This window comes from Microplitis mediator, chromosome 2 (genome assembly GCF_029852145.1).
Source record: "Microplitis mediator isolate UGA2020A chromosome 2, iyMicMedi2.1, whole genome shotgun sequence".
Lineage (NCBI taxonomy): Eukaryota > Metazoa > Arthropoda > Insecta > Hymenoptera > Braconidae > Microplitis > Microplitis mediator.
In genome coordinates this window covers 22,252,309-22,275,493 of record NC_079970.1, presented here as the reverse complement: position 1 = coordinate 22,275,493, position 23,185 = coordinate 22,252,309, and the positions used below count along the sequence as shown (strand labels likewise).

The 23,185-nt window shown below is 30.3% G+C and overlaps 3 protein-coding genes and 2 long non-coding RNA genes across 6 annotated transcripts; all 5 read right to left on the bottom strand.

Moving 5' to 3' along the window:
• Window positions 1-1,500: 1,500 nt before the first annotated feature.
• Window positions 1,501-6,367, bottom strand: LOC130663226 (serpin A11-like). Its single transcript, XM_057462346.1, has 14 exons — window positions 6,233-6,367; window positions 5,963-6,145; window positions 5,690-5,900; window positions 5,384-5,595; window positions 5,120-5,311; window positions 4,895-5,033; window positions 3,899-3,922; window positions 3,421-3,551; window positions 3,171-3,353; window positions 2,885-3,095; window positions 2,589-2,800; window positions 2,328-2,519; window positions 2,110-2,248; window positions 1,501-1,646 (listed from the first exon to the last, which is right to left on the bottom strand). The coding sequence occupies exons 1-14, from the start codon at window positions 6,365-6,367 to the stop codon at window positions 1,516-1,518; spliced, it is 2,295 nt and encodes a 764-aa protein (XP_057318329.1). The 3' UTR covers window positions 1,501-1,515.
• An 814-nt stretch (window positions 6,368-7,181) lies between these two features.
• Window positions 7,182-9,785, bottom strand: LOC130664092 (leukocyte elastase inhibitor-like). 2 transcript variants are annotated; one of them, XM_057463854.1, is made up of 8 exons: window positions 9,649-9,785; window positions 9,431-9,561; window positions 9,181-9,363; window positions 8,895-9,105; window positions 8,602-8,813; window positions 8,036-8,227; window positions 7,818-7,956; window positions 7,182-7,420 (listed from the first exon to the last, which is right to left on the bottom strand). In XM_057463854.1, exons 1-8 carry the CDS (start codon window positions 9,656-9,658, stop codon window positions 7,290-7,292), a joined length of 1,209 nt encoding a protein of 402 aa, XP_057319837.1. In that variant the 5' UTR covers window positions 9,659-9,785; the 3' UTR covers window positions 7,182-7,289. The 2 variants fall into 2 exon arrangements, with proteins under 2 accessions (XP_057319837.1, XP_057319838.1); XM_057463855.1 differs by having other exon boundaries at window positions 7,382-7,651.
• A 2,151-nt stretch (window positions 9,786-11,936) lies between these two features.
• Window positions 11,937-22,745, bottom strand: LOC130663225 (uncharacterized). Its single transcript, XM_057462345.1, has 21 exons — window positions 22,531-22,745; window positions 22,333-22,463; window positions 22,081-22,263; window positions 21,482-21,692; window positions 21,193-21,404; window positions 20,921-21,112; window positions 20,702-20,840; window positions 20,341-20,484; window positions 19,630-19,689; window positions 17,090-17,274; window positions 16,866-17,048; window positions 15,758-15,893; window positions 15,387-15,541; window positions 13,824-13,887; window positions 13,606-13,736; window positions 13,356-13,538; window positions 13,070-13,280; window positions 12,774-12,985; window positions 12,513-12,704; window positions 12,295-12,433; window positions 11,937-12,128 (listed from the first exon to the last, which is right to left on the bottom strand). The coding sequence occupies exons 1-21, from the start codon at window positions 22,538-22,540 to the stop codon at window positions 11,998-12,000; spliced, it is 3,204 nt and encodes a 1,067-aa protein (XP_057318328.1). The 5' UTR covers window positions 22,541-22,745; the 3' UTR covers window positions 11,937-11,997.
• On the bottom strand, window positions 15,137-16,457 carry LOC130664095 (uncharacterized). Its single transcript, XR_008989296.1, has 3 exons — window positions 15,983-16,457; window positions 15,758-15,893; window positions 15,137-15,541 (listed from the first exon to the last, which is right to left on the bottom strand). It is a non-coding gene; the product is annotated as an uncharacterized LOC130664095 (long non-coding RNA).
• On the bottom strand, window positions 16,589-17,260 carry LOC130664096 (uncharacterized). Its single transcript, XR_008989297.1, has 3 exons — window positions 17,129-17,260; window positions 16,866-17,048; window positions 16,589-16,777 (listed from the first exon to the last, which is right to left on the bottom strand). It is a non-coding gene; the product is annotated as an uncharacterized LOC130664096 (long non-coding RNA).
• Window positions 22,746-23,185: the final 440 nt, after the last annotated feature.

The following is a 23,185-nucleotide window of genomic DNA, read 5'->3' as shown; positions in this document are numbered from 1 at the left end:
GCTTATTAATTCACTCAAAGATAAATTTCGAAATTGCTAATAAATAAACAAAAACACATAAAACTTTTCATGGACAGATAGGATAGAAGTACCATTTGTGGCCACTGGTTCATTTTTTGACATTTCTTACTTTTTTTTAGTTAATGAAAAAGTATAAAATGAATTTTTTATTGTAATAGTGAAATGAAGGTTTCCTCGCATACATTTAAAAAATTAATTACGTCTTCGCGTATTTTTACAAATTACTTGAAATTTTCCAATTGTCCAAAACTGGCCTTAAAGAGGTCAAAAACGATACCTCTACCCGATTTAAAATATATTTAGACTATTTTTTCACTGTACTTGCATCGGAAGTTTGAATTCCTGCCCTGTTTAGAGGGAAGAAAGTCATTCTTTCCTTTTATAAAAAAAAAAGTGATAAAAGTCAGCACGTGCGCCATTCTTCTCACAATCGGAGTCAAGAATTTAAACTTTCAGGTACAAATCTGGCTAAAAAAAGTATGCACACCTCGCAGAAAGGTAGGAAGTCCCAATCCGCGTGTTTGCCACCCTCGCCTTCGGTTCAGGTAGGCAATTATACACGTGGGTTGGAATGTCCTGCTTCCCGCCCTTGGTGTGTAATGTACTATTTATCTATCATACAAATTTCTTCTTAAACAATAAATCAATGGTAACTATTGATGGAAATATTTGTAGCATGGCATTGTACAAAAAGCAGTCAATAAATTTTAAATAAAAAATATGTACTTACGACAGTGGTTCATAGTTACTACGGTCTGATTATTTTTTAATGACAGCGTGAGAAACAATATGAAACATTAATGTTATTGATAACAAAAAATCATTAGCTTTTATATTCTTAAGATTCTCCAGGTACTAATTCTACCAGCCTATCACAGAACATAGAATAAGATTAATATCATATTAGAGTACGTGGAATTTTTTCATTGGATAAATCTTAAAAGGTCTTATTTTATTGCGATGTACTTATTTTTTTTTTTTCAAGGTTGTTATTATATTATTTTTTTAGTTTACCAATACACTCACATTATTAAAAGTATAATTACTTATCAAGTCTTCGAAATTGATAAAGTTAAAAACAGGAAATCCAAAACATTATGATTTCAATTTATTTATTTATTTATTTGGGGTCAGTCATACAAGATTTCTATTTCTACCATCAAACTTCTTTCGTGCAATTTGCAATTAATATATTTAACGAAATTAAGTAATTATTTTTTCTCATTTCATCACAGTACCAAACTAAGAGACGATTTCGATGATCAATTATTTTAACTTATCAATCAAAACCAAATTTTTCCCTATAATTTGTATTTTTTTGATAAATATGAATTGCGAAGAAATAGGAATCAGGTCAAAATAAATCATTTTTTTTTATTAACATTTTGAAATTTCAATCATGAATTTATTCATTGTAACATACATTTTTCCAATTGGTCAAAACACAAATATTCGATTACTTTTCGTCTATTGGTGAAGTTACATAAATCAAAATTAACTGGCGGTGGGATCCACTATACGAGCATTAAATAATTGAGTTCCAGTATCTGTCTTCACGATGGCACAGATAAATGGTCTATTGACAATGAATTCTCGTGGCATAGAGATAGAAATGAAACCCATTCCTACAATTAAAAAATAATCTCAATATTTTGAGCTGCTACTCAAAAAGTTATTATCTTTATTTTTGAATTGAATCAATCATTAAGTTAATTATATGTTTATTTTAAGCCAAAGCAGGATCAGTAATTCGTGCACTAAAAAGATGCATTCCCGTAGCTTTAGATACTATTGTTGCAATAAATGGTCTGTTAATTTCGATTTCGGGTGGCATCGATAGTGCTATAGCGCCCATTCCTGCAATGGAATTATTTTTTATTTTATACTATTAAATTTCGGAATTTCTTACACTGGAATTTCGAAATTTTTCACATCTGAATTTTGTTTTATGGGTTACCAATCGTTATAACTTGTTAGATGATTAAAGCTCATGGTAACGTTAAAGCCGATTGGTTTACGTTAGTAGTTGGAATTTCATTTCTTCAATAAGAAACCAGTAAAAGTTAATAAAACTAAATCTCAAATTACCTGTAACAGCAGCAGCTTCGGTGCCCTCTTCGTTGACTTCTATGAATGCTTTCTGAAAAACTTTGCTCACTTTTAATTGCGTATCCTCCATAATACCGGTAAAATCAGCAGAGTCTTCAAACATCTCGGTAATGCCCATCTTTAAATAAAAGAGCAGTCGAAAAATCTCAATAAAAAGGATTAGAAATAATTGTTTGATATATATTTTTGACATTTACATTACGTAGAATTGGTTTTAGATCAAGTTTGCTTTCGATTTTAAATTTAGGCAAATGTAAAGCAACCTCTCTCTTGGGTCCTTCAAGTGAGGAAAAATTTATGTTGTGGATACGATTTTCGACATCACGAAGTCCACTATGTTTGTCAGGGAGAATGATAAACATGCTTATAGCTTCACTATCGTCCTTGCTCTGTTAAATAACAAAGTTACCAAAGACTCAAAGATAAATTTTAGATGTCAAAAGTTAATAAATGACAACCTCGTATGGAAGTTCAATGTATTTCGCTTCTATAGTATCGAGATCGCCCCAGTTGTAATTTGCCATTTTGTACATCATTTGCACATCCTTGGTTGTATTTTCATCAATCTGGAAAGGTGAAGACCTGGTCCGTTCCGGATTAAATTTGTCTGCCCATTTTCCTTTGAAGTAAACTGCGTTAACTAGCACCAATAAGAAACCCTCAACATCATCTGCAATTGGCAAATAAAACGTCTTCAATCAAATCGTTATTAATGAATTGAAAATTTATAGGATTCAATAAATTTTGAACATACTAGGTTTGAATAGTTCAGTTATTCGATTATTCGTTTTTTCTGCACACCAATTATTGATAGTGGCAGCAGCTGCTTCAGTATTTGTAAAATCAACGCTCTGTGATTCAGATCCGAAGTACGTCTTCGTTATTTCTTGAAAATCAGATTGTAATTTAGAGTTGCTCGCAGTAAAAACTTTATTCGCTAGCTTCAGTTCAGCCCCTTTTACATTCTGCCGCATAGTTTAAAACAAGTTCATGATAATAATCAAATCGTACCAATAAAAAAATTGATATTTCAGCCTTACGTTAAATGAATTAATAAGTTGTTGAAATCCCTGTTTGGCAACAGTCTTGTCACAGGGTAAACTTAAAGATGACTCTAATTGTTTTTGAGTATTACCACGTGCGCCGAAATTGGTCATAGATAGTACGATATCTACACTAACTGGTGAACAAATAAAATTACCCGATTCACTATCTGCTACAGCCTAAAATAAGTCTATAAAGTCACAGCCATTTGAAATAGTTTGATAATTAATTTCTTAATGCTCTTACTTTGTAAAAATTATTAGAAAATTTATTAGCAGCCGTAGAAACGGCTTTAAGAGCTGGTTCATCAGATTGAACACAATTGGACAAAGAATTGGTGATACTCAAGGCGACTATTATGCCACTGAATAGAAATTCTAAAATATAAATGTTCATATTGTAAAAGTCATATAATTTGTATACAAAAATTCGCTAAAATAATCGTGAAACTTGCAATATACCTACAGGAAAATAATTATTTATTCTATTAATAATTCATATTGGATTTTTTTTTTTTCGAGGCTGACTTAAAATTTTGAACTAAGTTAACATAGGAATTATTTCTTTCGTTTACATAAAGATTTTCCCGATGACATAGTAATTATGTCAAAGCTGATATTGCAAAATTTCCATGCTATTATAGGTTTTCTACTATCTCACCATAGAAAATATATATCAACAAATACAGGAGCGAATATGTTTTAAATAAACAACTTATACTTACGGCAGTGTTTCATGGTCATTACGGCTCGTAATTATTTTTTAATGACAATGTGAGTAACGATGTAAAATATATATTTTTGATGAAAACAACAAAAACATTAGCTTTTATATCTTCAATGACATTAAGGTAACATGTTTACTAGCCTATCACAGAGCACTAAATAAGGTTCATATCATACTGGAGTATGTGGAATTTTTTCATTGGATAAATCTTAAAGTTTATCATTTTATTGCGTCATTTTTATTTTTTACAAGATTTTTATTAAATTGTTATTCGAGTTTACTAATAAACTCACATTGTTATAAATATATTTATTAATCTACACTTTTAGAATTATACTATCAAACAATTTCGGAGTAAATCCGGAGTGAATTTAAAGCTCATGACTGTTTATTTATTTGATTCTCGAAATGAAATTTACTCCAAAGGGAACTTTATTTTGATATAAAAATTCTGATTCGGAGTGAATGCGGATTTAAGTAAAATTCAGATAACTTCTCTGAAAATACAAACTCCTTGTTTATTCTGTATACGAAGTGAATTTGGATCTCATTCAAATCCGTAATCACTCCCTTAAAAAAAAAAAAACAAAAAAAAAAAAAAAAAAAATTATTGCTTTTGTCGATTCGAAAGATTATCCGAACTAAATTTAGTTGGCGGTAGGGTCCATTATACGAGCATAAAATAAAGGTGTGTTACTTTTGCCCTTGACAATTACACACAAAAATGGTCTATTAACAGTAAACTCAAAAGGTAATGATCTGGATTCAATCTTCATTCCTGAAATCAAATGATAGTCTTAATGTTTGGAACTTGAGAAACAGAACATTTTTCTATGTAATTTATGACCATTGTCAAAAAATTTATATTATTGCCCTAAGCAGGACAATACCACTAATTAATGTGCTCAAAAACTTATGGTCCCCTAATTTTTTATTCTGTTATCATGACAAAATTGGACAATTTCAGCTGATAATTAAAAGTTTTTTTAATTACCTGTAACGGCAGCGGCTTCAGTTCCCTCTTCATTGACTTCGATAAATGCTTTCTGAATGATTTTGCTTACTTTTAGTTTAGTATTTTTTATAATACCAGAAAAATCAGCAGTGTCTTCAAATATCTCAGTAATTCCCACCTTCAATCAAGCAATCATTAGATTTTATGATAATAAATTATAAAATTAATTGCTCAAAAAACTAAAAATAGATTTCTAATAATTACATCTTGTAAAGCTGGTTTTAGATCGAATTTACTTTTGATTTTGAATTTGGGTAAATGCAAAGCCATCTTCATAGTGGATCCTTCAAGTTGTGTGAAATTTATTTTGTAAATATTATGTTCAACTTCGCGAACATCGACCCCACTATCAGGAAGAACAATAATCATTTCGATTGCTTCTTTTTTTTCGTCGCTCTATTTGATCAAATATTATCCATAAACATTCAGAAACTTAATTTTAAACCAAAAATTTTAATTATTTTTAACCTCGTAAGGAAGTTTGATGAAACGAGATTTGACTGCCCGAATGTGACCCCAGTAAAATTGTGCTACATTATACATCATTGGTACATCCTTAGTTGTTTTTTCATCGATATCAAAAGGATATGGGTTGGTCCATTTAGGATTAAATTTCTCAGCCCATTTTCCTTTGAAGTAAACAGCGTTAACTAAAACCATTTCTGCGCCCGCAATATCACCTACGGTCGATAAAAAATACAAATTCCATTTTTAATTTGAGTAATATATATTTTGGATTTATACTTGGCGCAAATTTCGAGAAATTTAACTTACTAGACTCGACTACATCAGTTATATGATTGTTTGATTCATTTGCACACAAATTATTTATAGTTTTAACCGTTTTTTCAACATTTGTGAAATCAACTCGCTTTACTTCAGATCCAAAATACTTTTTTGTTATTTTTTTAAATTTGGGATTTAATTCAAACTTATTCGTTGTGAAAATTTTATTAACTAACTTGAGCTCGGCCCTTCGCACATTCTGTATAAAATACAAATCGTTATTTTTTCAATAATATTGATAAAAAATAATAGTAGGCTTACATTGAGTGAATCAAGTAGATATTGAATTTCTCTTTTAGCAATAGTTTTATCGTGAGGGAACTTTAAAGCTGATACCAATTGTTTTTTGGTATTACCACGTGCACCATAACTTGCCATACCAAGCGCAACATACACACTAAGTGGCGAGCAAATTAAATTATCTGATTCATGTTCTGCTAAAGCCTAAAAAAATAATTATATGTACTTGCATTTATTTAACAGAATTTAACTATTTTTCTTAATCAAGAAACGACTTGGAATTCAACTTACGCTGTAAAATCTGTTGGAAAATTTATTAATCGCTGAAGAATGAGAATGAAGATCCGGTTCATCATACATCGAAGAATTAGTTACACTTATAGTCACTATTATGACGATAGATAAACATTCTAAAATAATTTTCATACATTATTTATATTGGTCTCGACCAATTTTACGATTAATGGTTCAAAAAAAGCAATGCTACTTAAATTATACTTACTGATAATCATTTTTAATAACTTGGAATGTTATAAACTTTGTTATCAAATCAAACTGTTGAACTAACGAAAAAATTGATAATTTATTTATATTTTGATATTGAGATCTAAAAAGTTTCTTGAAATCAAAATTAGGCGCTCAACAATTGTTCAAAATATAGATTTTTGTTCTTTTTCAATTTTTTGAACTACTCTTGTTCTTGATGATTGTTAGTCATCAGGTAAAGGTAAAATGCTAGTTTTGATTTAATGTGAAGTCATATATACTCTTCACTTCCCCTAATGCATATTTTCGAAATTTTTTGAAAGCATAAAAATGATAGATACCTCCATTCGATGAGATCACTACTTATTTTTATCTTTCTCTGACTTATTATTTCCTTGCGCTTCCCTTTCTTTTCTATTTTGACGCGAGCACAATTATCAGAGAATAAATCGAGTAGAAGAAGCATTTTACACTGCATTCGGCGATCTATTGGTCGAATTGAAATAAAAATTTCTTGGCACGAAAAATGAATCACTTTGATATCACGAATTTTTAGCTATAAAAAAATATCTGTTACTGATAGCAATATGGGCATTTTTTTATTGTTAAAAAGCAATTTGGATTATCAATTGTGTGAAATTATCAAGCAAACAAATTTTTCTCTATAATTTATATTTTCATGTAAATATAGGCTGCAAAGAAATCGGAATGAGGTAAAAGAAAATCAGTTTTTTATTTTATTAGTATTATGAAATTTCAATCATAAATTTATTTATTTATTGCATCATACATTTTTTCAATTGGTCAAAACAAAACTATTCGATTACTTTTCCGTCTATAGGTAAAGTTACAAAAATAGAAATTAACTGGCGATAGGATCCATCACACGAGCATTAAATAATTGAGTTCCAGTACTTTTCTTCACAATGGAACATAAAAACGGTCTATTGACATCGAATTGTGGTGGCATAGACTTAAAAACGAAACCCGTTCCTAAAATCGAAAAACAATCTCAATAATTTGAGCTACTGCTCAAAAAGGTTTATTTTTAATTTATGATCGAGTCAATTATTAAGTTATTTCTATTTTTAGGTTAAGCCAAAGCTGGATCGGTAATTCGTGCACTAAAAAGATGCGTTCCCGAAGTTTTAGATACTATTATTGCAATAAATGGTCTGTTAATTTCGATTTCGGGTGGCATTGATGGTGCAACAATTTTCATACCTGTAATTTAATTGATTATTATTTTATACTATTCAATTTCAAAATTTCTTGCATCGAGATTTCTCATTTCATGTGTTACCAAAATTAAAAATTTCTAAACGATTAAGACTCAGGATCGAACTTTCATTATAGTTGATTTTTTCAATTAAACTTAATTTCAAATTACCTGTAACAGCAGCAGCTTCGGTACCCTCTTCATTGACTTCTATAAATGCTTTCTGAATAACTTTGCTCACTTTTAATTGCGTATCCTCCATAATACCGGAAAGATCAGCAGTGTCTTCAAAAATCTCGGTAATGCCCATCTTTAAATTAAAGAGCAGTCGAAAAACCTCAATATAAAGTATTGGAAGTAATAGTTTCAAATATATTTTTGACATTTACATTACTTAGAATTGGTTTTAGATCAAGTTTGCTTTCGATTTTAAATTTAGGCAAATGTAAAGCAACCTTGTCCTTGGGTCCTTCAAGTTCGGCAAAATTTATGTTGTGAATATTATTTTCAACATCACGAAGTCCACTGTGTTTGTCAGGGAGAATGATAAACATGCTTATAGCCTCACTATCGTCCTTGCTCTGTTAAATAACAAAGTTACTGAGTACACAGTAAAGAATATTGTGTATTTGTGTCTAAAACGGTTTGTGTTAAAAATTGTAGTGTGTTAAACTAACACAAAGTTTGTGTCACTCTATTTTGTAACATAAAAAAAGTGTTATACACTCTTTATTAACACATTTCGTGTGTTAATGTGGAATTCTTTGCGCCCTCTTGTGGCGACATTTCAACATAATCTTTGTGTTAAAAAGGTATACACAAAGTTTGTGTCGAAATTTCAACACAAATTTCGTGTCAACCGTTTTTAACACACAAACTGTGTTGATTTTACACAATATTTTTTACTGTGTACTCAAAGATAAATTTTAGATGTCGAGAGTTAATAAATAACAACCTCGTATGGAAGTTCAATGTATTTCGCTTTTAGAGTATCGAGATGTCCCCAGTTGTAATCTGCCATTTTGTACATCATTTGCACATCCTTGGTTGTATTTTCATCAATCTGGAAAGGTGAAGACCTAGTCCGTTCCGGATTAAATGGATCTGCCCATTTTCCTTTGAAGTAAACGGCGTTAACTAGCACCAATAAGAAACCTTCAACATCACCTGCAGTTGGCAAATTAAAAGTCAATCAAATCGTTATTAATGAATTTAAAATTTGTAGGATTCAATAAATTTTGAACATACTAGGTTTGAATAGTTCAGTTATTCGATTATTTGTTTTTTCTGCACACCAATTATTGATAGTGGCAGCAGCTGCTTCAGTATTTGTAAAATCAACGCTCTGTGATTCAGATCCGAAGTACGTCTTCGTTATTTCTTGAAAATCAGATTGTAATTTAGAGTTGCTCGCAGTAAAAACTTTATTCGCTAGCTCCAGTTCAGCCCCTTTTACATTCTGCCGCATAATTTAAAAAAAGTTTATGATAATAATCAGATCGTACCAATGAAAAAATTGATATTTCAGCCTTACATTAAATGAATTAATAAGTTGTTGAAATCCCTGTTTGGCAACAGTCTGGTCACAGGGTAAACTTAAAGATGACTCTAATTGTTTTTGAGTATTACCACGGGCGCCAAAATTGGTCATAGATAGTACGATATCTACACTAACCGGTGAACAAATAAAATTACCCGATTCACTATCTGCTACAGCCTAAAATAAGCCTATAAAGTCACAGCCGTTTAGAATAGTTTGATTATTAATTTCTTAATGCTCTTACTTTGTAAAAATTATTAGAAAATTTATTAGCAGCCGTAGAAACGGCTTTGAGAGCTGGTTCATCAGATTGAACACAATCTGACAAAGATTCGGCGACATTCAATGCCACTATTATACCACTGAATAGAAGCTCTGAAACAAATTAAAATTTTGACTACTTTTATCAATCCCCGTTCATTTTATAATAAACGATTTTTATGCTTCTCTCAAATTACTTACTTATGATCATTTTGATTCCTTCAAAATTTAATAACGTTGCTTATGAACTAAACCGTTTCGCTAACTAACGAAGTAAAGCTGCTTTTTATTGCAATCGTTTATGTAAGTGTCTTATCCATTTACGACTATTGACAAGGATATTTTTTTTTTGTTTTAAGTTCAACATCAGGTCATATGTTGATTCATGTTGACCTAAATATCTATTTTTTATTCTAACTCAAAAATTTCTCGAATTAAATACAGAGATAAAGTAAACAACTTATGAGAATGAAAACAAAACAACACGATAATGTATAATAAATAAATAAATTTTTTGTTAACAAATAGCAAATATTAATCAAGTTTTCCACAAAGTATCTACACGGAAAGAAAATTATGGAAACTGTTCCTAATAATTACGTGAAATTTTTTCCTATACCATCATAGGAATTACAACCATAAATTATGGGAGCAGTTCCTATGATTATAGGAATGTTTCCCATAATTATAGGAATATTCACTGTAAACTAAACTCAGTTCACGAACAGCGGATTGTCCAGATTCATTTGGTTGAACCGGTCCAACATAACCTGTTAAGGACTCAGTTATAGTCAACGCTAATATGACACTGAACACTAGACCTGGAAATAGGTTTTAATTGTACATGCAATATAAATTTGTATCATGATAATCAAAATTAGATATTCTAAAGTATATATACAGATCTTCATTGTAGATTTTTCGATTTTGGTATCAGCTGGAGACAATTCACAACTTTGAATTGCAAGGCTGATTTGATTTAACATCCCAAATGTGTCGTTTATATATGAGTCGATAGTTTGCCGCAGGCACTTTTTCGGTTGTGCCATCCGTTGGTCTCATGATACAGTTTCGCAATAAGGAGCCAAATTTTTCTCCCACTTAAATCATTTCTTGAATGGACGCCTGTGATTGGATCATTTTTTTTTCATTGCGAAATTTCTATGTTTAGAACCAGATCAGTGGTTACTAACACTACGAAGTCACAATTCGCGCGCGAGCGCACCCTTTTGAGGTGAATTATTCTCATCTTTACTTTTCTTCAATGAGCCCTTTACTTTTGAGAATTTTCATGGTGCCAATAGCCTATGAGAAGTTTCTAAAAAGGTTTTTCATGTCTTTTTATTTGGAGCCAATATTTAATTACATGCAAATGAGAATATTTTTCATAAATTGGATTGGTTAATCTAGTATAATTGAATCATATTTAACCCTTTCCCGAAAGTCTGTTTCGAAATATATCGGTGTGAGCTCTACGGGGGTAGCACCAAACAAAGTTCGTTGTTGAGGCTGTGTGAGTAACGGTTTAATCGTAGTAGTGCACGTATGCGCCCCCTTTTACTATTTTTTCTGCCCCTTCTCCTCTAAACAGACTAGCTCTCTCTTACTTTAAGACGAAGACGTACGATTCAAATTGAGAGTAGGGACTCAAGGTCAACCGGGAAAGGGTTAATATACTTTTATGTTATCAAAATAATCTTACTAAGTTCAAAAAAAAATTATTCGTTTGTATTCATGAATAAAAACTCAAAAATTAATATGAAATTTCGTGGTTGAGTATATAAGTACTTATACTACGTAATAATTCATTGAGTATTGGATCAGCGAAATCGAAATGAGGAAAATCTCAATTGACTTGAAGTTGAACGGAATGAAAATATAGATGTTATTATTCTTACATAGCATTAGTATTAGTATCGTTTCTTTAATTTAAATTCATTATTTCTGACATATTCATTTATAGTAGTTTTGAATTGTAAATTTAATTAAGCGGAAAATAACCAAGTTTAGAAATCAATCGATCAGTTAGACAACGTGGTCAATTCAAAATTATTAATTTTTTTTTGTTTCTAATTACTTTGTTATTGAATAACAAAATTGCGTAAGAACACACGGTAAGACAACAACGAAATTTACGAAATAAAAGAGTTTGCAAAGAAATCGAAATGAGGTAAAAGAAAATCAGTTTTTTATTTTATTAGTATTATGAAATTTCAATCATAAATTTATTTATTTATTGCATCATACATTTTTTCAATTGGTCAGAACAAAACTATTCGATTACTTTTCCGTCTTTAGGTAAAGTTACAAAAATAAAAATTAACTGGCGATGGGATCCATCACACGAGCATTAAATAATTGAGTTCCAGTACTTTTCTTCACAATTGAACATAAAAACGGTCTATCGACGTCGAATGGTGGAGGCATAGACATAAAAACGAAACCCGTTCCTAAAATTGAAAAAGAATCTCAATAATTTAAGCTACTGCTCAAAAAAGGTTATTTTTAATTCATGATCGAGTCAATTATTGAGTTATTTCTATTTTTAGGTTAAGCCAAAGCTGGATCGGTAATTCGTGCACTAAAAAGATGCGTTCCCGAAGTTTTAGATACTATTATTGCAATAAATGGTCTGTTAATTTCGATTTCGGGTGGCATTGATGGTGCAACAATTTTCATACCTGTAATTTAATTGATTATTATTTTATACTATTCAATTTCAAAATTTCTTGCATCGAGATTTCTTATTTCATGTGTTACCAAAATTAAAAATTTCTAAACGATCAAGACTCAGGGTTGGAATCTCATTATAGTTGATTTTTTCAATTAAACTTAATTTCAAATTACCTGTAACAGCAGCGGCTTCAGTACCCTCTTCATTGACTTCTATAAATGCTTTCTGAATAACTTTGCTCACTTTTAATGGCGTATCCTCCATAATACCGGAAAGATCAGCAGTGTCTCCAAATATCTCGGTAATGCCCATCTTTAAATTAAAGAGCAATCAAAAAATCGCAATAAAAAGGATTGAAAGTAATAGTTTCAAATATATTTTTGACATTTACATTACTTAGAATTGGTTTTAGATCAAGTTTGCTTTCGATTTTAAATTTAGGCAAATGTAAAGCAACCTCTCTCTTGGGTCCTTCAAGTTCGGCAAAATTTATGTTGTGGATATTATTTTCAACATCACGAAGTTTAGTATGTCGATCAGGGAGAATGATAAACATGCTTATAGCTTCACTATCGTCCTTGCTCTGTTAAATAACAAAGTTACCAAGTACTCAAAGATAAATTTTAGATGTCGAGAGTTAATAAATAACAACCTCGTATGGAAGTTCAATGTATTTCGCTTTTAGAGTATCGAGATGTCCCCAGTTGTAATCTGCCATTTTGTACATCATTTGCACATCCTTGGTTGTATTTTCATCAATCTGGAAAGGTGAAGACCTGGTCAATTTTGGATTAAATTGGTCTGCCCATTTTCCTTTGAAGTAAACTGCGTTAACTAGCACCAATAAGAAACCCTCAACATCATCTGCAATTGGCAAATAAAACGTCCTCATTCAAATCGTTATTAATGAATTGAAAATTTATAGGATTCAATAAATTTTGAACATACTAGGTTTGAATAGTTCAGTTATTCGATTATTCGTTTTTTCTGCACACCAATTATTGATAGTGGCAGCAGCTGCTTCAGTATTTGTAAAATCAACGCTCTGTGATTCAGATCCGAAGTACGTCTTCGTTATTTCTTGAAAATCAGATTGTAATTTAGAGTTGCTCGCAGTAAAAACTTTATTCGCTAGCTTCAGTTCAGCCCCTTTTACATCCTGCCGCATAATTTAAAACAAGTTCATGATAATAATCAGATCGTACCAATAAAAAAATTGATATTTCAGCCTTACATTAAATGAATTAATAAGTTGTTGAAATCCCTGTTTGGCAACAGTCTGGTCACAGGGTAAACTTAAAGATGACTCTAATTGTTTTTGAGTATTACCACGGGCGCCAAAATTGGTCATAGATAGTACGATATCTACACTAACTGGTGAACAAATAAAATTACCTGATTCACTATCTGCTACAGCCTGAAATAAGTCTATAAAGTCACAGCCATTTAGAATAGTTTGATAATTAATTTCTTAATGCTCTTACTTTGTAAAAATTATTAGAAAATTTATTAGCAGCCGTAGAAACGGCTTTCAGAGCTGGTTCATCAGATTGAACACAATCTGACAAAGATTCGGCGACACTCAATGCCACTATTATACCACTGAATAGAAGCTCTGAAACAAATTAAATTTTTGATTACTTTTATCAATCCCCGTTCATTTTATAATGAACGATTTTTATGCTTCTCTCAAATTACTTACTTATGATCATTTTGATTCCTTTAAAATTCAATACCGTTGTTAATGAACTAAACCGTTTCGCTAACTAATGAAGTAAAGCTTCTTTTCATTGTAATCGTTTATGTAAGTGTCTTATCCATTCACGACTATTGATAAGTATATTTTTTTTCGTTTTAAGTTCAACATCAGGTCATGTTTTGATTCATGTTGACCTAAATATCTATTTTTTATTCTAACTCAAAAATTTCTTGAATTAAATACAGAGATAAAGTAAGCAACTTATGAGAATGAAAACAAAACAACACGATAATGCATAATAAATAAATAAATTTCTGTTAATAAATAGCAAAGATTAATCAAGTTATCTACAAAGTATCTAAGCCATAATGGCCTTTGGAATGACTACGCGTCAATTAAACAGTTGAGCTTCACACGGAAAAAAATATTGTTATTACAGTGATCTTTTTGTCCGTTTAGTATTTTTCTTACAATTGCAAATAAAAATATTTTATTAGCGCGATAAATGGTATTGGCAGCGCTGTCGTATTTAAATGAAATTTTAATTACTAGTAATAAAAACAGTTTGTACTCTCTGTACTATCGACTTTATTAGTTTCTTTCTTTCATAGGTGCTACCTAATATGACTTTGATTATTGAAAGCTATGAAAAATTCATTATTCATTCGCGAAAAAGCTGCTTAACGACAGTGATAATATGGTGATTGAACCGTTCAAATTTTAAGGAATTCATTAGATTACTTCTGAATTTAGTAACTTTGTTTTTTTCGTTATTTTCTATCAGCGCTTTCTTAAGAAAAGTCGTCCTTTTTCCGACATTACTTTCAAATGAACACAAATTGTATTATTCTTGTTGCATACTGAATGGAAATTTTGTAGTGTAGAGGTGCCGTTTTTGGCCACTTTGGGGCCAGTTTTGGACACTTGATAAATTTACATAAATTAATTTGTAAAAGACACAGTTTCACAATTAATTTTTTTAAATTACAGCGAAGACATTTCTGTTACAATGGAAGTTTTTTCTTTATGGCCACAAATGGTACTACTACCCTGTATGTTATGCTTTTGAAAAAATCAAAACTGCTAAATTATAAAATTATGTATCAAGCCGCGTTCTCTTTGCGAACGGTTTTTTTGTTTATTAGAGAATCTTAAACAAAAAATACTAGGCCTGGTCATTGAATAATTATTCAATCTTGATCTCTGATAGACAAAAGAATTGTATTGAAAAAAGAACAATAAAAACTTTTCAAATTTGATTTCTAATAATTACATTAGAAGTAGTAAAGTATTCAAACAATCATTATTTTGCTGCATAAAAGTTTATTGGTTAAATGTACAATTGAAGATGTCAAGTGATAGATGAGTACATCTTTAACGTACAATGATTAAAAGAAGAAATTAAATCAAGCCATGTCATTAATTAATACGTGAATCCGTATTGAGCATATGTCAGTTATAATAAGTGGAAATCATTCAATTGCTGCTATTTTATAGCTTATTAACAACAGAGATGAAGAAGATATTTTTGGAATTTCCGTACAATGCCAGGAATGGTCTGTTAACATTGAAAACTGGAACTGATGCCGATACATTGTCATCATACGGGTAGTGTGCTGCAACTGTGGGTGGTATTGGTTCATATGCAGGCTGTGCGAATGAATCTCCAGGTTGTGATGGTTCAGTTTCGGATTCTGTTGGTGTTCTTTCGAAATTCAGTCCTGTAATAAAAATGAAAATTTCAATTCTTCATCTCAGTTGACGATAATTTCACAATTAATTGGTAGAAATTATTTTATTGCATATGACAGTTTAGTAATGTTTCATTTCTTTTTGGTTATTTCTTACTTTCTCGTGTTAAAACAAGATTATATATTTTATCGAACGATTGATATTAAAGTTTGTAAAGCAACAAATTGAAACTTTTTTTAAATTACCAAAAACGGAAGCTGCTTGACTTCCATGTTCATTGAAACTGAGATATGATTTCTGAGTCGCATATCTGATTCTTAATCGACTCTGGGCGAAGTCAGAAAAGTCAGCAGCAAATCCAAATGGATAGTATAATCCGGTCTGAAATGAAAATAACAAAATAATTTATTAAATTATAGACGAAAATATCCATTACGCAAAATGATTGAAATCAAAGCTTTATTGACAACCTTTTGGAAAGTCGTTTTTGCATCATATTCGAATGAAAAAGTGAATTGCGGTAAAGTAACAGTCGCTGGGCCATAAGATTCATTCAATTGGGAAAAGTTTATTGTTTTCAAGTTATTCACTACTTCTACAAGTCCTTTTGTCTCATTGGAGAAAACTATTGTCCAGCCTAAAGAGGCATCATTTGGATTCTGTTGTTGTTGAGGAACAAGATATTGAAAATTAGTTATTATTTAATCGTTTAATGTAAAAGTTTTAACACTTTTCAAATACCTGGACGGGAAGTTTAAAATATCTTGCATTGTACTGAGAGATTGTACCATACTTGAAATTGTCTCTTAGAGTAAACACTGGAACATTTGTTGATGAATTTTCATTATAATAGAATGGTTTAGGCGACTCTGGGTTGAATTTATGAACCCATTTTCCATCAAAGTTGAAGAAATTTACTAATTCGGCTGAGAAAGATTTGAATCGATCTGCAATCGTCAAAAAGAAGAAGAATTATAATCGATTCTTTGATTTATTATTAATTGATCAAGTATTCGTCATTTTTAGTAATTTTGATAAATAAGCAACTTGCCAGCTGATGCGAATTCAGTGATGACGCCATTTGTGTAAAAGGAAGCCAGTTGATTAACTATCTGAGCATTTTGTTGAGGATCATTGAAGTTTTGATTTTTTATTTCTAATCCATAATATTTACTTAAGTCTTCCTGAGCTTTGGATTGCAAATAGTTGCCGTTGCTTGTGAAATATGTACTATGGAAAGTGAAGTTAGGCTCTGCATTTGGACGCTATTAGATCATAATAATATTCAAGTATTAGAAAATTTATGCTCTTTATAGTTTGGGTATAAAACATCATGTAGATTATTATTATTACGTTCAAGTACGCAGTATTATACTGGTAACCTAGGTTCTTGACATTTTCGTCTAACGGCAATGGGAAAACTGAGTCGAATTGCTGAGCAGTATTTCCTTTGGCGCCATAACGTGGCGTGTTTATTGCTTGAAATGCACCAAATGGCAAATAGACAAAATTACGTAAGTTTCCGTCAAAAAATGCCTATAAATTTCGATACATTAATAGTTTTAGAAAAAAATTACATGTAATATATGAACAATTATAAAGTCATGTGTTTTTACTTTGAAATATTTGTAGAAATATTCACTGTAAGCTAAACCGAGTTCACGAGCAGCGGATTGACCAGATTCATTTGGTTGAGTCGGTCCAACATAACCTGTTAAGGACTCAGTTATACTCAATGCCAATATGGCACTGAACACTAGACCTGTAAATGGGTTTAAATTGTACATGCACTATAAATTTGTATCATGATAATCAAAATTAGATATTCTAAAGTATACTTACAGATCTTCATTGTAGATTTTTCGATTTCGGTATCAGCTGGAGACAATTCACAACTTTGAATTGCAAGACTGATTTGATTTAACATCCCAAATGTGTCGTTTATATATGAGTCGTTAGTTTGCCGCAGGCAATTTTTCGGTTGTGCCATCCGTTGGTCTCATGATTCAGTTTCGCAATAAGGAGCCAAATTTTTCTCCCACTTGAATCATTTCTTAAATGGACGCCTGTGATTGGATCATTTTTTTTTCATTGCGAAATTTCCAAGTTTAGAATCAGATCAGTGGTTACTAACACTACGAAGTCAAAATTCGCGCGCGAGCGCACCCTTTTGAGGTGCATTATTCTCATCTTTACTTTTCTTCAATAAGCCCTTTACTTTTGAGAATTTTCATGGTGCCAATAACCTATAAGAAGTTTCTAAAAAGGTTTTTCATGTCTTTTTATTTGGAGCCAATATTTAATTACATGCAAATGAGAATATTTTTCATAAATTGGATTGGTTAATCTAGTATAATTGAATCATATTTAACCCTTCCGAAAGTCTGTTTCGAAATGTATCGGTGTGAGCTCTGCGGGGGTAGTGCCAATCAAAGATCGTTGTTAAGGCGGTGTAAGTAACGGTTTAATCGTAGTGGTGCATGCATGCGCCCCCTTCTACTATTTTTTCTGCCCCTTCTTTTCTAAACAGGCTAGTTCTCTCTCACTCTAAGACGAAGACGTACGATTCAAATTGAGAGTAGGGACTTAAGGTCAACCGGTAAAGGGTTAATATACTTTTTTGTTATCAAAATAATATAACTAAGTTCAAAAAAAATTATTAGTTTGAATTCATGAATAAAAACTAAAAAATTAATATGAAATTTCGTGTTCGAGTATGTATCTACTTATGTTACGTAATGATTCATTTAGTATTGAATCAGCGAAATCGAAATGAGGAAAATTTCAATTGACTAAAAGTTGGATGGAATGAAAAAATAAATTTTATTTTTCTTACACAACGTTAGTACTAGTATCGTTTACTCAATTTAAATTCATTATTTCTGACATAATCATTTATAGTAATTTTGAATTTTAAATGTAATTGAGCGGAAAATAACCAAGTATAGAAATCAATCGATCAGTCAGTCGACGTGGTGATTTCAAAATTATTAATTATTTTTTTTTTTTCTAATTACTTTGTTATTGAATAACAAAATTGCGTAATAACACGCGGTAAGACAACAACGAAATTTACGAAATAAACAAGATTGCAATTAATTGTAACAGATTTATCAATTTAATACTAACGGTTCTAAAATTAAAGTTGATGATTGTATTATTCGATTTATAATTTTGACTTACGGTTCAAAAATCGTCTAAATCACTGGAAGATTTGAAAACTTTTACTGACTTTCAAATTTTCCTTTTCGATGAAACTACGCTGTAAAAAATCGAAAAAAATCACTCTGCATACCATGTAAATAGGAAGTTCTCTTTTTTTTTTTTTTTAGTGGAGTGATGGCGATTATATTTCAATTCGCTTCTACTCTGATTCGGAGTTTTAATACTAAAATAAACTCCCCCACGGAGTAAATTTTACTCCGAAGAGATAAAATAAATAACAAATCATCCACTCCGGATTTAACCCACATACTCCGCAAATTGACAGTATAGATGTATATTTTACAATAAATTTGATTTTTAAGAAATAAAAAGGCAATGAAAATCCGCTGCTCAATAGATTTGGATTATTATTTACTTCTGTTCTCAAACTTTAATAGAAACAACGAAAATTGCTCATAACTTTTTTAAAATTACCAATTATCCATATATAAATTCAAAACTCTGATCTCAATTCTTTTTACCAAATATTCTCTAATCATTAATATTCAAAATTTCTTGACTCAACTAATATATATATTTACATACTTTAATATGTACGAGTATTACTCAATCTAAAGATATAATTTTTCCTTATACGCACAGTATTGATCCTTGTATGAATAATACAAAAAAAAATGATTATCAATTTTAATGATTCCTAGATTTGGTAGTAAAATAAATTTTTTAACATCAACCTCAACTCTTAGAATACGAATTTGAAAAAAACCAAAAATTTATTAAATTTATTGTACATAAAGAATATTTAAAACTTTACAAAAATATTCGACGATTAACCTGAGAATTAAAAATTAATAACAATAGACATAAATAATTTATTTAATTGTTCCAAAATTAGGATTGATCACACGGGCCTTAAAAATTTGGGTTTGAGTTTTAGTCTTCGTAATCATACACAGAAATGGTCTGTCAACAACAAATTGTGGCGGTAATGACAAAGTTACAAATCCAGTACCTGAAATCATAGAACAGTCAAATTCATTAATGATTTTGTACACTGCGTTTTTGGATATATTATGACTCATGTGTTTGCCATTGGTGTTAATTGTATTGGGCCCTAGTAGGATTAATAATTTGCGCTTAAAAAAATTTTATTTCATTGACTTTTGATTCTATTCTGGCAATGAAAGATCCATTCATTATGAAATTGGGCGGTAATGATACTGCTTAATTGCCTGTAATGAGACCACTTGTAATGGAATAATTAACATATAATTTAATTATTGACAATAGACCAAAGTTTTTTCTTCAATACCCACAGGTTAAATTAATCTATTTATTTAATTAAAAGTTCCCAAGTGATAAATCGCATTCTGATGACATATGAAGAATCAAAAACAATAACAAGCTAATACGTATTGTGATTAATTGATTTAACAGACGGCAATTATGAAGCTATAAAAATATGTCTTTAATTACTTTGTTATTGAAGATTAAAAAATTCCACGCTTTTCATTATTTCTGTAACGGAATTGAAAATGAATTTAAAAAAAAATCTTGACAAACTTTATCAACTAAATAAAAATGATGTCGATTAATGATATCGATTATTCATTTTATGATTTGATAAATCGACATGCATAAAAAATAATTCTTTTTATACTTCAAACTGGAATATATATGTGTCCTTGAAATAGTATAATATCACTATTTCGGTCAACAATTGAATAAATAAAAGGTCTGTCGACAACAAATAGCTCCGGAGGTGGCGGTGGTGGAGCCGGTCGTGCAGATTCACCCATAAGAATCCCTAGAGTATTTTCAAAAATTTCTTATTATTGTTTGAGACTTTCAAAAATTCACTATGGCACAAAAATATTTACGCCAATTGTTTCATTTTAAAAAAAACCTGTAGAAATTTTCGTCTGGTGTTCAAAAAAATTTGAAAACTTTATCAAAATTTTGAGAAGTAATCAAACGTAATATAGTGATTTAGTTGAACAGAATATAAATCAAATTATTGATACCTGTGACTGCAGCTGCTTCACTGCCCTCTTCATTAACTTCGATAAACGCTTTTTGAACAATTTTACTGACTTTCATGTTAACTTTGTCACTGATACCAGAGAAATTTGCCGAGTCTTTAAATATTTCAGAAATTCCCAACTTGAAATAAGAATAATTATAGATATTACTCATAAGTAATGACAAATATACATGACTTATGTAAAAATTTTGATAAAAACCTTTTCCAAAATTTCTTTTAGATCAAATTTACTTTCAATTTTAAATTTAGGCAAATAAAGATCAACACTGCCTTTGTATCCTCGTAGTCGTGAAAAATCAATTTTGTTAAGATTGCTTTCAACATTTAGTAGTCCGTTTATTTCATTTGGAAGAATTATAAACATACTAATTGCTTCGTTAAAATCTTTGCTCTAGAAAAAACATTTTTGAATCATAGCTCATTATTTTTTTTTAAATAGATGAAGCAAATAATTAATTGCTGAGTGTTTACTTCGTAAGGAAGCTCAATGAATCTGGCATTGACTTCAGAAATGAAGCCCCAATAAAATTGACCGTGTCTATGCATCATTTGTACATCTGTTGATGTTTTTTCGTCAGTATAAAATGGCGCGGGTTTTGTCAACGCAGAATCAAATTTATTAGCCCATTTACCTTTGAAGTAAACTGCGTTAACTAAAACTAATGTCGAATCCCGAATATCATCTGTATTTAATAATCAAAATTTTTTAGTTTAATTGGTAATTTAAAAATTGATAATGATAAAAAAATTTGATAATTACCAGGCTTAAAAAGCTCAGTTATATGATTTTTTGTTTTGCTGGCACACCAATCATTTATTGTCTTGGCAGCTTCTTCAGATTTTTTAAAATCGACATTTTGTGTTTCTGACCTGAAGCACGTTTTAGTTAAGTCTTTAAATTCAGGCTTCAATTCATAATCAATTGGTGCAAAAATTCTATTAGCTAATTCTAATTCAGCTCCTTTTACATTCTGCAACACAGTTTGAAATTAATGCATTAGAATTTACAAATTCTATAGATTTGTAACTAAGAGCGGGAAAGATGATGGCGCCAACAATATTTGAAAAATTTATATAACTTTTTAAAAGAATAATTGCATTCTTTTTTTTAGATGCTAATTTTATTCTATTTCTTGTGTTTATTTCTAAAAATTGAGACAAAAATTTTAAATTTTGGTTTCAAAATTTTAATCACATTTACATATTTTCAAAAAATTAACTAAATTTAGGGGAACCTGAGGCAAAATGAGATACTAATCATGTCAAAAAAAGTTTGGTCTCATTTTGCCTCATTGCCCTACCCGTTGATTCAAAATTTTGCAAAGTATCCATTAGTTCCTCCCGCAATAAAAAACTTACATTTAGTGAATCAATGAGTTCTTGATAACCTCGTTTGGTAAGACTGTTATCACATGGTAAATTCAATACTGACTTCAATTGATGTTCGGTATCACCCTGAGCTCCAAAACTTACCATAGACAGAACTACATTAACACTTACTGGCGAACAAATAAAATTACCTGACTCACTATCTGCCAAAGCCTGGAAAATTTCCAAATCATTCATTATGATTAAATTCCTTCAACTAACAATACTAATTACTACCCTTACTTTATAAAAACTTGTAGAAAATTGATTAGCACCATTAGAGACAGCTTTCAAAGCCGGTCCATCAAACTGCGTACAAGCAGTGCACGATTTAGTGACACTCAGCGCCATTATTACGGCACAGAATATAAATTCTAAAATAAAATTTCCACAAATTATTAAAATAAAATTCATTTGATTACTTAACAGTAGACTACTCACGCGTATTCATATTAAGAAGCTTTTAAATTTTAAAAATAAAATATAATTCTTAAAAGGATCTTCACATCCCAACAAACAACAGTCGAATGAGATGTGGCATCAAGTACGCCGAGTATTTAAATAACCATCGAATTTAAATAAAGATTGTGTTCAGTCAATGCAATTAACGATAAATGGACAAAATATGTCTCGCGGAATGACTATCACCATCTTGACAATTTAACTACTCGAAAAATTCAACCTTGTATTAATCTTAATATCATTATACGCTTGTTCTTTATATAAAAAGGTTATCGATACCAATAATTTGATAAAACAATTTTAAAAACTTTTGTTTTACATGCAATTCTCATTTTTTTTTTTTTTATTTTCCGTATAATGTTTTTTTTTCTACTTGTTAATCAAAACAAATAGACGCAGTTTATCTATCAATATTAGTTTGTTTTTATCAGTTCACATTGATGTCATGCTTTATTTTTAACGTTAACTAAAAACATCAATATTTATATCGAAACTTATACAACTAAAAATAGTTATATAATTTACTGTCTGGCAAAACTTGTTTTTGTGGTCCCTTATATTTTTTTTTCTTTTTTATACATATTCATATATGTATATATATTTAGCAAGTAATTATTGACAAACAAATACACAT

What these genes read in the sequence shown, in the direction of transcription:
- LOC130663226 (XM_057462346.1), bottom strand. Translation starts at nt 6,367, where the DNA reads ATGAAAATTATTTTAGAATGTTTATCTATCGTCATAATAGTGACTATA. An exon ending in ATCTACTTGATTCACTCAAT is followed by an intron (nt 5,901 to 5,962) that starts GTAAGCCTACTA and finishes TATTTTATACAG; the next exon opens with AATGTGCGAAGGGCCGAGCT. An exon ending in TGAAGCCGCTGCCGTTACAG is followed by an intron (nt 3,923 to 4,894) that starts GTAATTAAAAAA and finishes AATAATTACGAG; the next exon opens with CCGTAATGACCATGAAACAC.
- LOC130664092 (XM_057463854.1), bottom strand. An exon ending in ACATTGAACTTCCATACGAG is followed by an intron (nt 8,228 to 8,601) that starts GTTGTTATTTAT and finishes GTTATTTAACAG; the next exon opens with AGCAAGGACGATAGTGAGGC. An exon ending in TAAAACCAATTCTAAGTAAT is followed by an intron (nt 7,957 to 8,035) that starts GTAAATGTCAAA and finishes TTTAATTTAAAG; the next exon opens with ATGGGCATTACCGAGATTTT.
- LOC130663225 (XM_057462345.1), bottom strand. An exon ending in TTTCTACAAGTTTTTATAAA is followed by an intron (nt 22,264 to 22,332) that starts GTAAGGGTAGTA and finishes GAAATTTTCCAG; the next exon opens with GCTTTGGCAGATAGTGAGTC. An exon ending in TAATTGTTCATATATTACAT is followed by an intron (nt 17,049 to 17,089) that starts GTAATTTTTTTC and finishes CGAAATTTATAG; the next exon opens with GCATTTTTTGACGGAAACTT.